This window comes from Marmota marmota, unplaced genomic scaffold (genome assembly GCF_001458135.2).
Source record: "Marmota marmota marmota unplaced genomic scaffold, marMar, whole genome shotgun sequence".
Taxonomy (NCBI): domain Eukaryota; kingdom Metazoa; phylum Chordata; class Mammalia; order Rodentia; family Sciuridae; genus Marmota; species Marmota marmota.
This window is the reverse complement of record NW_026000037.1, coordinates 24,385,154-24,400,271: the sequence shown is the minus strand read 5'-3', so window position 1 is coordinate 24,400,271 and position 15,118 is coordinate 24,385,154. Positions and strand designations below refer to the sequence as shown.

The following is a 15,118-nucleotide window of genomic DNA, read 5'->3' as shown; positions in this document are numbered from 1 at the left end:
AAAAAAAAAAAAAAAAAAAAAAAAAAAAAAGTAAAGAATTAAAATGATAAAAATAAGCAGGTACAGTGGTGCACTTATATAATCCCAAAGAATCCATAAGCAATTTAGTATGACCCTGTCTCAAATAAAAAATAAAAAGAGCTATGGATGTAACTCAGTGTTCAAGGGCCCCCTGGGTTCAATACCCAGTACCAAAAAAAAAAATAATTTACCAACTGCCTTAAAAACAGAAAGAAAACAGTCACACACAGTAAGATATATGTACAAACTTTTTATCTAAGACATGTGGATGGCAAATAAGCACACAAAAAGATTACTGATATTATTTTTGTCACGAGAGTTAAAAATACAATGAGATCTATCCACTAGATTAGTTAAAATTAAAAAGATTGGTCATACCAGTGTTGCTGAGGATGGAGAGGAACTGGAACTCTCATACACTACTGAAGGGAATACAAAATGTACAACCAATCTGGAAGACAGTTCTGCAGTTTCTTCCAAAGTTAAATATACACCTGCCATAAGAACCAGCCATTCCATTTTTGCGTTTATTCAAAAAGTAATGAAAACTTATGTCCATAAAGACTTGTACATTAATAATCATAGCAATTTCATTTATAATATCTCAAAACTGCAAATACCCCAAATGTTCATTCCTGGCAAACAGATAAGCAAACTTATGGTATTCTATACAACAGAATACTACCTAACAATAAAAAGGACTCAAATACTGATACACACTACAATAAGGAAGTCAAAGAAATTTGCCAACAAAAAACAATCAAAAAAAATAAAATGTTTTTTCTATGTGAATTCATTTACACAAAACTTTTAAAAAATGAAAACTCACCAACTGTTAAGAGAAAACAGCCCAATTACTTCCTGGAGCCTGGGAGACTTAAAAATGGGTAGAAGAAAACATTTGGCAATGATGGATGTGTTTATTCCCATCTATGATAGAAATAAACTATACAGCAAAAGTTATGAAATGGTACATTTCAAATATGTCCCATTTATTATGTCATGTATATATCTCAAGAGAGCTGTTTAAAAAAAAAAAAGGAGTTAAACAATGGGAGATGTCTTGCAAAAAAAGATGGGTGCTGGTCACCATTAAAGCAGCAGTGAGGGGCTGGGAACATAGCTCAGTTGGTGGAATGCTTGCCTCGAATGCACAGGCTCTGGGTTCAATCCCTGACACCACCACCAAAAAAAAAAAAAGCAGCAATGAGTAACAGCATTATAACAATTATTGAACCCAGGGAACATATGTTCCACAACAGTCTCAAAAGACAGGAACAAAGAAGTCATCTAGGGCTGGGGATATAGCTCAGTTGGTAGAGTGCTTGCCTCACATGAGCAAGGCCCTGGGTTCAATCCCCAGCATCACCAAAAAAAAAAAAAAAAAAAAGTCATCTGAAAAAAAAGATAAAAACAAGGCCATTGTAGGAAAGAATTAGGGGTTTAAAATAGAGATTGTTGGCTTATCCTATAGTGATAGGGAAAACTATTAAGTAAAATTTCACCTGGAAACATTACTCTGGCTTAAGTGAGCAAGAACATAAACCCAGGACAGAAAAACTGGGAGCAGGAAGACCAAGACAAGATTTTTCTCTTGATATGAACTAGGGACTGAAGAGAGGTTGACATAGTGGAGACAGAAAAGAAATGGACATATGAATAGAATATAAAGGCAAAATTTTATGAATCATAAAATAAGAAGAATTTGGGAGAAGGACACCATCGCCATCTTTCATCAAAATGAACTATGTGAGGCTAGTGTTCTAAGCCACAAAGAATTGCCCCAGCAATCTTGGAAGGTGCTTCCCGTGGAGGACAAGCCAAGCCCTCATGTCAAAACACAGGCCACCACTGTTGCAAAAGAATCACAGAGTCCTGAGTATTAATGCCGGAAAGGAGTCAACATCAGAGGATGCAGGATCACAGGAGGAAAATTCCACTCAATAAACAACCTTTAAAAGACTCAGATGAAACCAACTGCATTTTTTGGGGGGGTGGGGGGGGGGTGGTTACTAAGGATTGGACTTGGGGATACTCAACCACTAAGCCACATCCCCAACCCTATTTTTTATTTTATTTACAGACAGGGTCTCACTGAGTTGCTCAGTGCCTCGCCATTGCTGAGGTTAGCTTTGAACTCATGATCTCTGTCTCAGCCTCCTGAGACACTGGGATTACAGGCATGCACCACGGCACCCAGTCCAACTGCATTTTTCACAGTGACTTTTTTTTTTTTTTTTTTAAAAAGAGAGAGAGAGAATTTTTTTTTTAATATTTATTTTTTAGTTTTCGGCGGACACAACATCTTTGTTTGTATGTGGTGCTGAGGATCCAACCCGGGCCGCACGCATGCCAGGCAAGCGCGCTACTGCTTGAGCCACATCCCCAGCCCTTACAGTGACTTTTTATTTTTTTTATTTTTTATTTTTTTAAAGACAGAGTGAGGGGGAGAGGGAGAGAGAGAGAGAGAATTTTTAATATTTATCTTTTAGTTTTCGGCGGACACAACATCTTTGTTTGTATGTGGTGCTGAGGATCAAACCCGGGCCGCATGCATGCCAGGCGAGCGCACTACCGCTTGAGCCACATCCCCAGCCCCTTACAGTGACTTTTAAAACAAAAATATTCTGATGCACTTTACATGGAAGACAAGACTTTCTTTTAAACAAAGACTGGGCTAGGGATGTAGTTCAATGCTAGAGCACTTGCCACTGGGTTCCAACCCAGTACCAACACCCCCCACCCCCCAAAAAAGAATTACAAAAATATAACCAAATAAGCAAAGTGCTAAAGTACCATAAAGAAACCAATGGCAAGATGGTTTTCAGTTTCTAGTAGTAAGCTCCTACTCCTTAAACAGAGAGGCTCTGGCATAAGAAGTTACCTTTAACAACTGAGTGATTATAATGAAGATTTGTATGCTGAGAGGACCTGGCAATATCTAAAACTTATAATACAGACACCAAAAGGCTAATTTTATAAACTCAGAAATAAAACCACTTAATCCCAAATCCTAACTCTGTCCCCTCTCTTCTTAAAGCCCAGCCCCTTTTCTTTCTCCCCTACTGCATGTACAATGTATTTCATCATCCAGGACATACCTGTTTGGAAGGTAGGATTCGCCCCAGGGTACATGTTAGGAGAATAGGCAGGAGCTGCAGCTGCATAGCCCATGGGGAAACCAGCTGAAAGAAAACATATACAGCACAATGTGATGTCATCAAAGAAGTAGTAAGAGACTCTTATAATCAGAGCTCCTACAAACCCGTTATTCTTACCCTCAACTCCAAAACTCCACACGATGACTCACAAACACCAATAGCACTAAGTGTCCAACAGTTTGTCTATAAGTTGTTTTTCTTCAAAATTTTAATGGGTAAGAACCATAATCATATGTTCTAAATCTATGATTAAATGTTTACAACTTTTTACAAATGGAAAAATTTGGCATAAAGAGAGTTAGAATCTACTCTGAAGAAAAACTAAATTAAAGGGCAAGGTATTATAGCTCAGTGGTAGAGTCAGTCCCTGCTTGGTATGTGTGAGGCTCTGGGTTCAATTTCCAGGACCAAAATAAATATGAATAGCTAAATCATAATACCAAAAACCAAATATTTTTAAACCCCAAGCTATAATAAGCAAATCTCCAACACTTACAAAAGTTTTGGTCCTGATCCTACTCACATAATTTCTTACCAAGAGTAATGAGTGTGCTAAGGGTATATATAGTATGGTAGGTCCAGTTACCTTCATCTGTCTTCACTGCATAAAGTATGAAAGAACCATGATTCTTGGAGCTAAGAGTCTATTTTTGCTGCGACCAGTGAGCAACAAAAGGTGTTTTAAGGACATATATTCTCAGTGACTCCAAAGACATAGCCACATTATTGCATATTTTCATTTAAAAGCTATTTTGTGTTATTGTTCTTAGGCACTATTTAAAACTCCTAAATTCATTTCAGACTTTTTCATACTCTAATCCCCAACAACTTTCCCAGTTCAGGGTGGCCAATCATGACCCCAGGCTGTCAATATCATTACATGTCAGTCTTCTTACTGAAGAGGCTCCAACTGGCCCTGCAAGCACCAGGAAGTGGAAAAAGTCCAATCAAGAACCATATGGGGGGCTGGGGATGTGGCTCAAGCAGTAGCACGCTTGCCTGGCATGCGTGCGGCCCGGGTTCAATCCTCAGCACCACATACAAACAAAGATGTTGTGTCCGCCGAAAACTAAAAAAAATTTAAAAAAAAAAAAAAAAAAAAAAAGAACCATATGGGGAGGCTGGGGTTGTAGCTCAGGGGTAGAGGGCTCCCCTAGCATGTGTGAGGCACTGGGTTCTATCCTCAGTCCCACATAAAAAAAACAAACAAACAAAATAAAGGTACTGTGTCCATCTACAACTAAAAAAGAAATTCTGAAAGAGAGAGAGAGAGAAAAGAAAAGAACCGAACCGAACCATATGGGGGCTGAGGTTGTAACTCAGTGTTAAGAGTAGCTGCCTAGCATGTGTGAAGAACTGGGTTTACATCTCAGCACCGCGTATAAGTAATAAAAATAAAGGTCCATCAACAACTAAAATAATAATTAAAAAAAAAAAGAAAAAAGAAAAGATGGGGCTGGGGATGTGGCTCAAGCAGTAGAGCGCTCGCCTGATATGTACGGGGCGCTAGGTTCAATCCTGGATACCACATAGAAATGGAATGAAGATATTGTGTCCACCTAAAACTAAAAAATAAATATTAAAAAAAAGAAAAGAAACTTATGGAAGCAAGCTGTTCTTTATTAAATGAGAAATCCTTAGAAGACTAAACTAATAGCCAGTAATAATTCCAAACATGAACACAAAGAAAACACCAAGACATTTAGTATGAAAGTCAGAATCCTGCCCCCTACCCAGATGTCTATTAGCAGAGGAGGCCTCAGTCATCTCCCCAGCCTTTCTCAGAGCCCAGGGACCCATGAGGCCCCTGATCCCCTTGATTGACTCCCTGGTTCATAGTGCAGAAAGATGTGACAGCCAGGGCATTAGAAATTCTTTTTCATACAAGGGGAAGAGTGCCACTGAGAGGACCCATGTTTGCTAGCCCTAACTAGCTAGTACAGTTGTGAGAAACTGTACTTTAGTCCTCTCTTCCCTAACCTGATGAAACAAAACAACAGTTAGGCTCCTTGGCATGGGGCAGCAACTTGGGAGGCTGATGTAGGAGGATCACAAGTTGCCTCAGCAACCTAGTGAAGCCCTAAGCAACTTAACAAGAACCTGTGTCAAAATAAAACATAAAAAGGGCTGGAGATATGGCTCAGTGATTAAGAGCCCTTGGGTTCAATCCCTGGTACCAAAAAAGAAAGAAAGAAAGAAACAAAACAGCAGCCTTCGAAAGAAACTGTGCTGAAGAGGCTCAGAGAAAGGTGTTTGTTTGCTAGGGCACTTAGACTGGGACATTTAGGGTGGCATCATGACCCTTTAAGGAACAGATGTAACAGTAAACAAAGTGATGAAAACCTTTGGAATGAGGTGAAAACTAGGGGCAGGAATCGGTGGTCTAAGTGAACTTCCAAAGGGTTAAGTCATTATGGATAGGTTTGGTTTTTGGTTTCTTTTGAAGCACTGGAGATAGACCCCAAGGCCTCCTGCATGCTCAGCGAATGCCCTAAACTGAGCTACACCCCTAAGTCCCTCAGTAGGTTTTATCTGAAGGTTATATATAAAGTCCCTTTCTAGAATCCCTGTAGCACCCCTCCTCAGCCGGGATGCCCTTGCTTTGCTATCCCACCTTTCCAAGCAGTCCAACAAGTTTCAATAAGAAAAGTAAGACAATGGCCCACAGGAATTCCTACAAGTGTCCAGATCTCATCTCTTACATGAATGTGTTTTGTTTTTTTTTTTTCCTTGATCCTGAAACTGATCCTCCTCTATCTCAGTAGAAACTATTTTGGGTTTATCTCTAGATTCTCACTTTCCCACTTGCCCCCTAGTCAGAGAATAATGTGCAGTGGTAAAATGTTTTATCAACTTCACTCATTCTGGACATCAAGGGAGGATTTCACTTGAAACAGACTTCAAGTGGCCATTGTAAAAACAGCAGGGCAGAAATTTCCATCAGCATTCTGTAGACTGACCTGGAGAGGTTCCCCAGAGGCCCAAATGCAAGGAGAGCCAAGTAGGCTCTGGAGCTGCCTCAATTCACCCATAGGAGCTAATGGTATATAGCTTATATACCAGGGAGTCAGTCAGAAAAGGAAATACCACTGACCTAGAGAATATGCTGTAGGCATGTGCAGGAATTCCCACAAAATCCAATTTTCTTTATCTCTCTCCATAAAATCCACTAGTAAATTCTCTGAGAATCATCTGTTTGGTATTTGCTTCAAGGGTCTTACTGTTATGTTTGTTTGGCCCTTCCCTTCACAACCATCTAACAATGAGTTAATGTGCTCTAAAATCAAACAGATCACAAAGCATATTTAAAATAGCTAGTGAATAACCAACAGAGGGTCATTATACAACTGGCCTCTGGTATGGGAGCCTCTGCTCCTTCCATGCCCTCACTCTCTCCATTCCATCAGCCACATTCCATCTGCTCTGCCACCATCCTGACCAGAGCTGAACATAGCTCACCTCACTATTTCTACTTCAACCGTTTCCACTTGGGTTACATATAACCCCACAGGGGTAGTCTGAAAAGACCCTACTGGCATGCTACTTTGCTGGCTGTGGGTGTAACACCAAACTCTTTCTCTTATTCTCTCCAGAATTTTGTTGAGAAGAACTGTTTCTCTACCCTTAGGATTTTTCTAGCCCTAGCAGCTTCCTAAAAATGTCCCCCAGTGGACAAGTGTCTCCTTCAACAACTACTCTCATTCTTTTCTGGCATGCAGAGGCTTTGGAAAGGCCAGACTCCCCACAGCAAGAGAATGGACTGATGAACTTCAACTATAGCCATTTTTATGTGCTTGATCACTTTATGGTAATACCATCAAAACAGGGGAAAAAAGACAAATTAGGAGAAAATATTTACCAATTATTTAGATAAAGGGTTGACATACTTAACGTTTGTTTCTTTTTGGGAAGTTCAGAGAATTGAATATAGTACTTCACATCCTCTAGGTACCACTGAGCTACATCTCCAGCCCTTCTTACTTTGAGACAGGTTTTCACTAATGTTACTTGGACTGGCCTCAAACTTCTAATCCTCCTGCCTCAGACTTCCAAGTAGCTGGGATTATAAACCTATACCACCACATCTGTCTATAACTTGTAAACTAGAAGAACAAAAACCCAAGAAAAAAAAAATAGACATGGACTGTTAGAACTGCAAACTACAACTACACTGATACCATCTCACACCGGAATAGCAACCACCTGAAAATTAGACGACATTTTGTCAGCAAGGCTGTGGGAAAATGATCTTCTGGCAGAAGGATAAAACAGGAAAAGCTCTATGGAAGTGAACTTGGCATTATCTTAAAAACTGCACATGTAGGGCTGGGGATGTGGCTCAAGCGGTAGTGTGCTCGCCTGGCATGCGCGCGGCACTGGGTTCAATCCTCAGTACCACATACAAAAATAAAGATGTTGTGTCTGCCGAAAACTAAAAATTAAATATTAAAAAAATTCTCTCTCTCTTTAAAAAAAAAAAGCTGCACATGTATATATGGGAGGCTGAAGCTAAAGGATCCTGAGTTCAACCCCAGCCTGGGCAAAACAAAAAGATGCTGTATCCAAAAATATCAAATGTAAACATATTTACTCTTTGATACACAACTCTACCTCTAACATTCACCTTGAATTTTAATTTCCACAACAAATATAAGCACAAGGTCATTTACTCTGAAGCATCATTCAAACAGCAAACAATTCAAACAACCCTAACACCCTTCAAAAGGAAACCCTACAAGAAAACCCTACAAGGGGCTGGGGTTGTGGCTCAGTGGTAGCATGTCACCTAGCACACTGAGGCACCGGGTCTGATCCTCAACAACACGTAAAAATGAAATAAAGATTGTATGTCCACCTACAACTAAAAAATAAACATTTAAAAAATAAAATAAAAAATAAATATAAAAAAAGAAAACCTCACAAAATGGAGGGTTTATTCAATAGTATTGTTTTAAAAAAAGAAGAAAAAAAATCTCTGTGAAATTATATGGGAGTGATTTCTAGAATAATTTAAGTTGACAAAGCAAAGTGTGAGACACTTGCTGCATCACTTTCCCAAAACTAACCTGCTGTTCCAACAGTGAAGACATACGCGGGCTGATGACCTCCAGCAGTAGCAGCCTAACACAAGCCTCCTGCAACTGCCAATCCTTGCCCCAGGAAACCCAATAGCCTGGCTGAGACTTCCTCGATTAAGCACTCCAGTCTGAGGCTCTTCCTATCCAATTCTGCTTCCTCCCCATTGATTTTCCACAAGTGTTATCCCGCCACCCTCGCCCCCACCAAAATGTATCTGTTGCTAACTCCAACTCAAGAGTCCACTACTTTCTGTGCACCAAAGGAGAAATTAGAATACATGACTTGTTGGCCTGGGACACTTGTCAACTCAGCATGGGCAAAAGTTCCTCATTCCCTGAGTTGATTAAGATCAATCAGTAAGTTATCTACCTGGCAAAGGAAGACCTCATCAGGACCACCCACAATTTCTAATATAACATGTGTGACAACCAAAGAAAAATCCCAGACAACCCGAGAGAAATGACTGAAAAACAAACTAACAACAGAAATAGACCCACAGCGAATCCAGAGTCTGCAGTCAGCCCAAAGATCTTTCAAATAACTGAGTAATATATTGGAGAAGATAAAAAGTCTTGATTCAATGTATGATTTTACAACAAATTTGAGCACAATCAGGATTAGTGAAATGAAAACAGATCAGTAGAAGCTATCCATATTTTAAATTAATTGAGGTAAAAAACTGGAAAATACAAAAGAAAAGGGGTACATTCATATACTTGTTAATGAAGTCCCAGGAAAGAGTAAGGAACAGAAAAATACTTGCACAGATACTGCAACGGCTAGAAGAAACAAACCAAGGACCAAAAAGTTCACTAAATGCTAAGCAAGACAAAAACCAAGAAATGATATCTAGTTACATGATGGTAAAAACAAAGATATTTTAGGGGCTAGGGCTGTAGCACGTTTGAGTCACTGGGTTTGAGGAAGGAAGGAAGGAAGGAAAGAAGGAAGGAAGGGAGGGAGGAAAAGAAAAAAGAAAGGAAAAGAAAAGAAAGAAGAAAGATTTTTTTTTTTTTAAGATATTTTAAAAGCCATAGGGAGGGGCTAGGGTTGCAGCTCAACGGTAGAGCACTCGCCTAGAACATGTGAGGCCCTGGGTTCGATCCTCACCACCACATAAAAATAAATAAAATAAAGGTATTGTGTCCAACTACAACTTAAAAATAAATATTAAAAAAAAAAAAAACAGAGAGCACAACGGATGGCAAGGGAGAAGCAAAAATTGATTCCCAAAGGCAATGCAAAACTGAAGACAATGGAATTACATCCTTAATGTCTGAGAGAGAGTAACTGCCAACCTAAAAAATCTATATTCACCATTATAAACAAAAACAAAGGCTCCCCAAAAGATATCACATTAGATCCCCAGGAAAATGACTATGAACTTATTTGAAATAAGACTTAGCAAATATGACTCAGGATCTTGAAATGAGATCATCCTTGACTGCTCAGGTGAGCCCTAAATCCAATGACAAGTGACTTTAAAGAATACACACAAAAGAGAAGCAGAGGTTTTGACTATGGAAGCAGAAATGGGATTGATGTGGCCCCAGGGCTACAGTGTAGGATGACCTGCAATGCCAGAAACTAGAAAAGGCAAAGACTGTAGCCCTACCCATATCTTAATTTCAAACTTCTGTATCCGTGAGAGAATAAAATTTCTATTTTAATCTATTAAAAGCTTGTGAGACTGGAGATATAACTCAGTTGGTAAGTGCTTGCCTCACATGCCCAAAGCCATGGGTTCAATCCCCAGCACCAATAACAAAAAAAAAAAAAAAAAAACATTATTTACAGGGCTGGGGTTGTGGCTCAGAGGTAGAGCACTCACCTACCATGTGTGAGGCACCGGTTTCGATTCTCAGCACCACATTAAAAAAATAAATAAGTATATTGTGTCCACCTATAACTTAAAAAAAAAAATTAAAGTTTGTGGATTGGGAGGGGGTGTTAAAGGGAGTTATTCAGATAAAGAACAAAGACCCAGACAGAAATGTGTCAACAAAGAAAGCAATAAAGAGCACTACAAATAACTGAGTTAATAGCTGTTGACTGCACAAAATAAAAACAGTAATGTCTTTTTTTTTTTAATATTTATTTATTTTTTTTAGTTTTCGGCGGACACAACATCCCTGTCTGTATGTGGTGCTGAGGATTGAACCCGGGCCGCACGCATGCCAGGCGAGCGCGCTACCGCTTGAGCCACATCCCCAGCCCAACAGTAATGTCTTAAGGCATGGCAACAATAATACAAAAGGAGAAAGAGAGGATTTTTAAAATGTTGTATTATAGTAACCATTAAGAGAATAGTGAAAAAAAAAAACTAATAGAAGAATTAAATAAAAATATTTGATTAATCCAAATGATGGCAAGAGAAAAATGAGCAAAGAAAACAAAATTCTGGATATAAATCAATTATATCAGTAATTATAACAAAATATAAAACATTTCTGAGAAGAGTTTCCTATTTAAGTGTAAATAAAAATAACAGTAATAGAACCAGTCTCTCCATTTGTCAGTAAGAGTATAAAAGAGCACAAAAGGGGGCTGGGATTGTGGCTTAGCAGTAGAACGCTAGCCTAACATGCGCAGAGCCCTGGATTCAATCCTTAGTACCACATAAAAATAAATGAATGGAATAAAGCTATTGTGTCCAACTACAACAAAAAAAAAAATTTTTTTTTTTTAAAAAAAAAGAGCACAAAAGTACTTTCCTATATTAAAATGTCTTGTCAGTTTTTGGTTGAAATTATGCTGGCCGTCACATCCTGCAGGCACATCTTCCCATATTTTTGACTCCCTGATTTAAATGACCTAGAGTGATTATTGGTCCTGCATTGAAACCTCACTCATAAAGTTTTTGTTTAATTTATTTTTTAGTTGTAGTTGGACATAATACCTTTACTTTATTTTGTTTTTATGTGGTGCTGGGGATTGAACCCTGGGGCTCGTATGTAGCTTAGGCAAGCACTCTACCGCTGAGCTACAACTCCAGTCCCTCTCATAAAGTTGTATAGAAGTAAGAGAGACATAAAAATCTCAAAACCAAGAAAATAGAAAATAAGTATAAGGAAATGAAGGCAAAAACTATGTAAAAAGATACAAAATTTTAAATATCTTTAAAATTACAGAAATTTTCTTTTAAATGTAATTTTTAGACCCCAAAATAAAATAAAAAATGTGAGAGGGGGTAAAAAAAAGCAGCTTACTCCAAAAATTCTCTTAACCAAGTGTCAGCAACAGCCCACAGGGCCCACCACCCATTTTTACAGTTGTACTGGAACACACCACACTGAATATTGCCAAAGGCTGCTTTTGTGCTACAGAGACAGAGCTGAGTAGCTATACAATTCTAAAATATTTACTACCTGGACCTTCATGTAGAGTTTACCAATCTCTGTCAATGGCCAACCAAAGAGGAAGAACAAATATACACATTTCAGCATTAATACCACTATACAGAACTGGTGTTTATGCTTCCTGGAGCACTTCATTCTCCTCAAACTTCTTAGCCAGTCTATTCCCCCCGCCCTCCAATCCTAATACTGCTTTCTGGTTCTCACTTTAGCAGTATTCTACAAGCAAATTAACCTGAATTTTGTCCAAATTTTTTTTTTTTTTTTTGCCATTTTTAAGTTCTGATTGGTTACTTTTTCTCTCCCAGCATACTGTTCCCCTCTTATGTTTTTGATTCTTTCTTTTCCATTTGTAATTATTCTAAAAATGTCGGTGTGACACAGCAAACAGTCATGACTGGTGACTTTCACCTGACAGCACCCTGTGTCTTATAATGATTTTTCATGCAAGCAGGCAGAATTTTGTCTGTGGGAAGCCCACGCAAGCTGGGTTGAGGACAAATGCCTCCACAGCACTTATGCATTCTCTTCTGTCAGGGGCTCTAGGGGAAATGCAAGTTGAAGAATATTTTTTATGTTGGTTTCTAAACTTCTGGAGCCCCTAGGAAATGCATAGTAATGCAAATCAGTGTTCTAAACATCCCTGAAATGGCTACAAAATCTTAGGAAAGCCATCCCTCCTTCTCAGAGCCCATGCAGACTCAAGCTTCTGGTGGGACCACCTCTTTCCTGGGAGATCAACTCTCTAGAAATCAGACTAATTGATGAGAGCCCACTCCTACTCCTTGTCTCACAAGATCTGAAGCCTATTCCCATGTGGATTGTTACAACCCACAAACAACAAATACCTCTTGGACAGACACCTTACCTTAATGGTCAAATAAAATGGGTTTCACACCACTCCCATATTTGACCCTAGACAATCCTTTTCCCTCCTGCAAGTTCAGGTATACATTTTCAAATGTTTTATTCCATTTTCTTTTCTTTTTTGACCCCAGGGATTAAACCCAGGGGCACTAAGCCCATCTCCAGCACTATTTTTTTTAATATTTTTGTATTTGTAGTAGGACACAATATCTTTATTTTATTTATTTTTATATAGTGTTGAGGATCAAACCCAGCACCTCGCACATGCTAGGCAAGCGCTCTATCACTGAGCCACAACCTTATCCCCGCCCAATACTTTTTAAAAATATTTTATTTAGAGACAGGGTCTTACTGAGTTGCTTGGGAACTTGCTAAATTGCTCAGAATGGCTTTGAACTCACAGTCCTCCTGCCTCAGCCTCCAGAGCCACTGGGATTACAGGCATGCATCACGGTTCCCAGCTCATTTTCTAAGGATTTTGTAGCAACAAGGTTTTGGGGTTATCAACCATATTATTAAAATCCACAAAGAAATCATAACATTGCAAATAGTTATCCTTTATTCAAAGTCACCAATCAGGACAACCATTGCTGACTCGGTACTGTTCAGGCCTTAGTTAGAAGTATGTCCTCTCTGACCCAGGGATGAAACTAAAGTTCCATCAGATATGATATAAATAGGAAATAAAAAGCCTTTTGGGCTTTCTTACAGGGCAGAGATAAAGTGAAAGATTGTTATGAGGGCTGAGCCACAATGGGGAGGAACAAACAGGACCTGTGACTAATTAATATTAAGCTAAGATGAGGAAGTGAGGCTTACCAGACCAACTTAGATAAACAAGATCCTGGTCCCAACTGCTGAAACTACTAAATTAAACTTTGATCAAAGCCAGTCTTCTCTCTTAATTTTTCATTTTCATTTATCTTCTTCCTTGTCCACTCTAAATATTTTCAATGCTATGGAAATATACCAAGTAATCAAAAATGAAAAATTCTACTCACTTACCTGGATAACCAATTCCTTTGGTATTTGCATAGGGAACCCCAGAAGATCCAGGGCTATAAACGGGATTCATGATTTCAAGAACTAAAAGGAAAAAAAAAAGTGATTTAGCCAAGTATTTTTGTTCTCAAGATTTTTCTCCAGTATCAGTCCCCAAAAGAGCAGGTACTAAGAATCTTTCTCTAGCCTATCTAAAAGGTGTTTCATGCTTCTCCCAACTAGCAGACAACACAAAATGAACGCCAAATGTTTTAATTAATGCCCAACCAGGATGTTATAAACAGTTCTTTACAACTCTCTTCAGTCCATCAGAAACTAACAGGAAAAAGTATTCGCTATATAAGAAAAAACATTCTACAAATAACCTAAATGTCCTTTTAATAAAGAACAGTTAAGATATATCCAAGCCATGAAATATGCAGGTGCTTTTAAAAAAGCATTTAAGTAAAATGGAGGTATACCTTAGTGTTAAGAGAGCTTGCTTGGCAAGCCACTAGGCCCTGGGCTTGATCCTGGGTCCACAAAAAAGCACAAGATTGATACAATGTTAAGTGAAAAGAGTAGGGTACAATACTGAGCCCAAATTTACATCAACTTATGGTCATTGGCACCTCCAACACATGGAAATAAGTGTGGAAGAAAACAAAAACATTAAGGTAATTATCTCTACATGAGTTGGGTTTAGTGTTCCTCCTCACTTTTCTGCATTTTTAAAAATAACTTGATTTTTTTCCTAAAAAAAGAAAAATTAGCTTACAGCCCGGCTATTCATTAACCCACTCAATGTTCTAAAACTCACTAATCTTTTTTTTTTCCTGAAAAGTTCAAACATTTAGTTATGATTCTGTTCCTTCCCTAACTAAAATAAGATTCTCAACTTAAGTATGAGCTTTCCCTAGTCCTCATCCAGTAAGTCACTCTTTTTTGGCCCCAGGGATTATGTGACTGAAAAGAGCAAGATGATCTTTAATTTACATAAAAACTGTGTGAGGAAAGAAGTATATATGGCACTCTGAATTTTTTTGCTGAATATTGCTGTGAATCTGAAACTGCTCTGAAAAAGTTCCCCACACTTCTTTTTCCTTTTTTTTTTTTTTTTGATGTTTGTTTTTGAGATGGGGGTCTATGTTGTTCAAGCAAACTCTTGGGCTCAACTGATTCTCCTATCTCAGACTCTCAAGTAGGTGAGTCTACAGGTGAGCACCATGACTCCTGGCTAAAAGTTCTGTTTTTTAATTGGGGGCAGGGGTGGGGGGGGGTAGGACAACCCACACATTACATGTACATTAGTTTACTTTTTCAGTGTATGCCTTCTCCACATGCCCAATTAGAATACAGGCCCACAAAAGCAGAGAACATACACTTGGTGCTATTTTCTTTGATGTCTCTAATTCACCAATAACAATGTCTAATACAAAATAGGTTCAAATACCTACTCACTTTCTTAAAAACACACACACACTTTAAAACTCTAGTTTTTTAATTCCATTAAAGACAAAACACAGGGCTGGGGATATAGCTCAGTTGGCAGAGTGCTTGCCTAGCATGCACAAGACCCTGGGTTCAATCCCCAGCACCACAAAAAAAAAAAAAAAAAAAAAAAAAAAAAAAAAAAAAAAAAAAAAAAAAAAA

General features: G+C 38.5%; 1 protein-coding gene and 1 non-coding gene across 4 annotated transcripts in view; one reads left to right on the top strand and one right to left on the bottom strand.

Moving 5' to 3' along the window:
- Positions 1-14,994, bottom strand: part of Fam168b (family with sequence similarity 168 member B) — a 28,976-nt gene extending 13,982 nt beyond the window's left edge. Inside the window, exons 1-2 of one of the 3 annotated variants that reach the window (XM_015479113.2) lie at positions 13,490-14,994; positions 3,123-3,206 (exon numbers count right to left, since the gene is read on the bottom strand). In XM_015479113.2, the coding sequence (XP_015334599.1) occupies positions 3,123-3,206; positions 13,490-13,559 (154 nt within the window). In that variant the 5' untranslated portion in view covers positions 13,560-14,994. The remainder of the gene's footprint in view (positions 1-3,122; positions 3,207-13,489) is intronic. The other 2 variants (XM_015479112.2, XM_015479114.2) reach the window with 2 other exon arrangements.
- Positions 1,320-1,392, top strand: Trnav-cac. Its single transcript has one exon. It is a non-coding gene; the product is annotated as a tRNA-Val (tRNA).
- Positions 14,995-15,118: the final 124 nt, after the last annotated feature.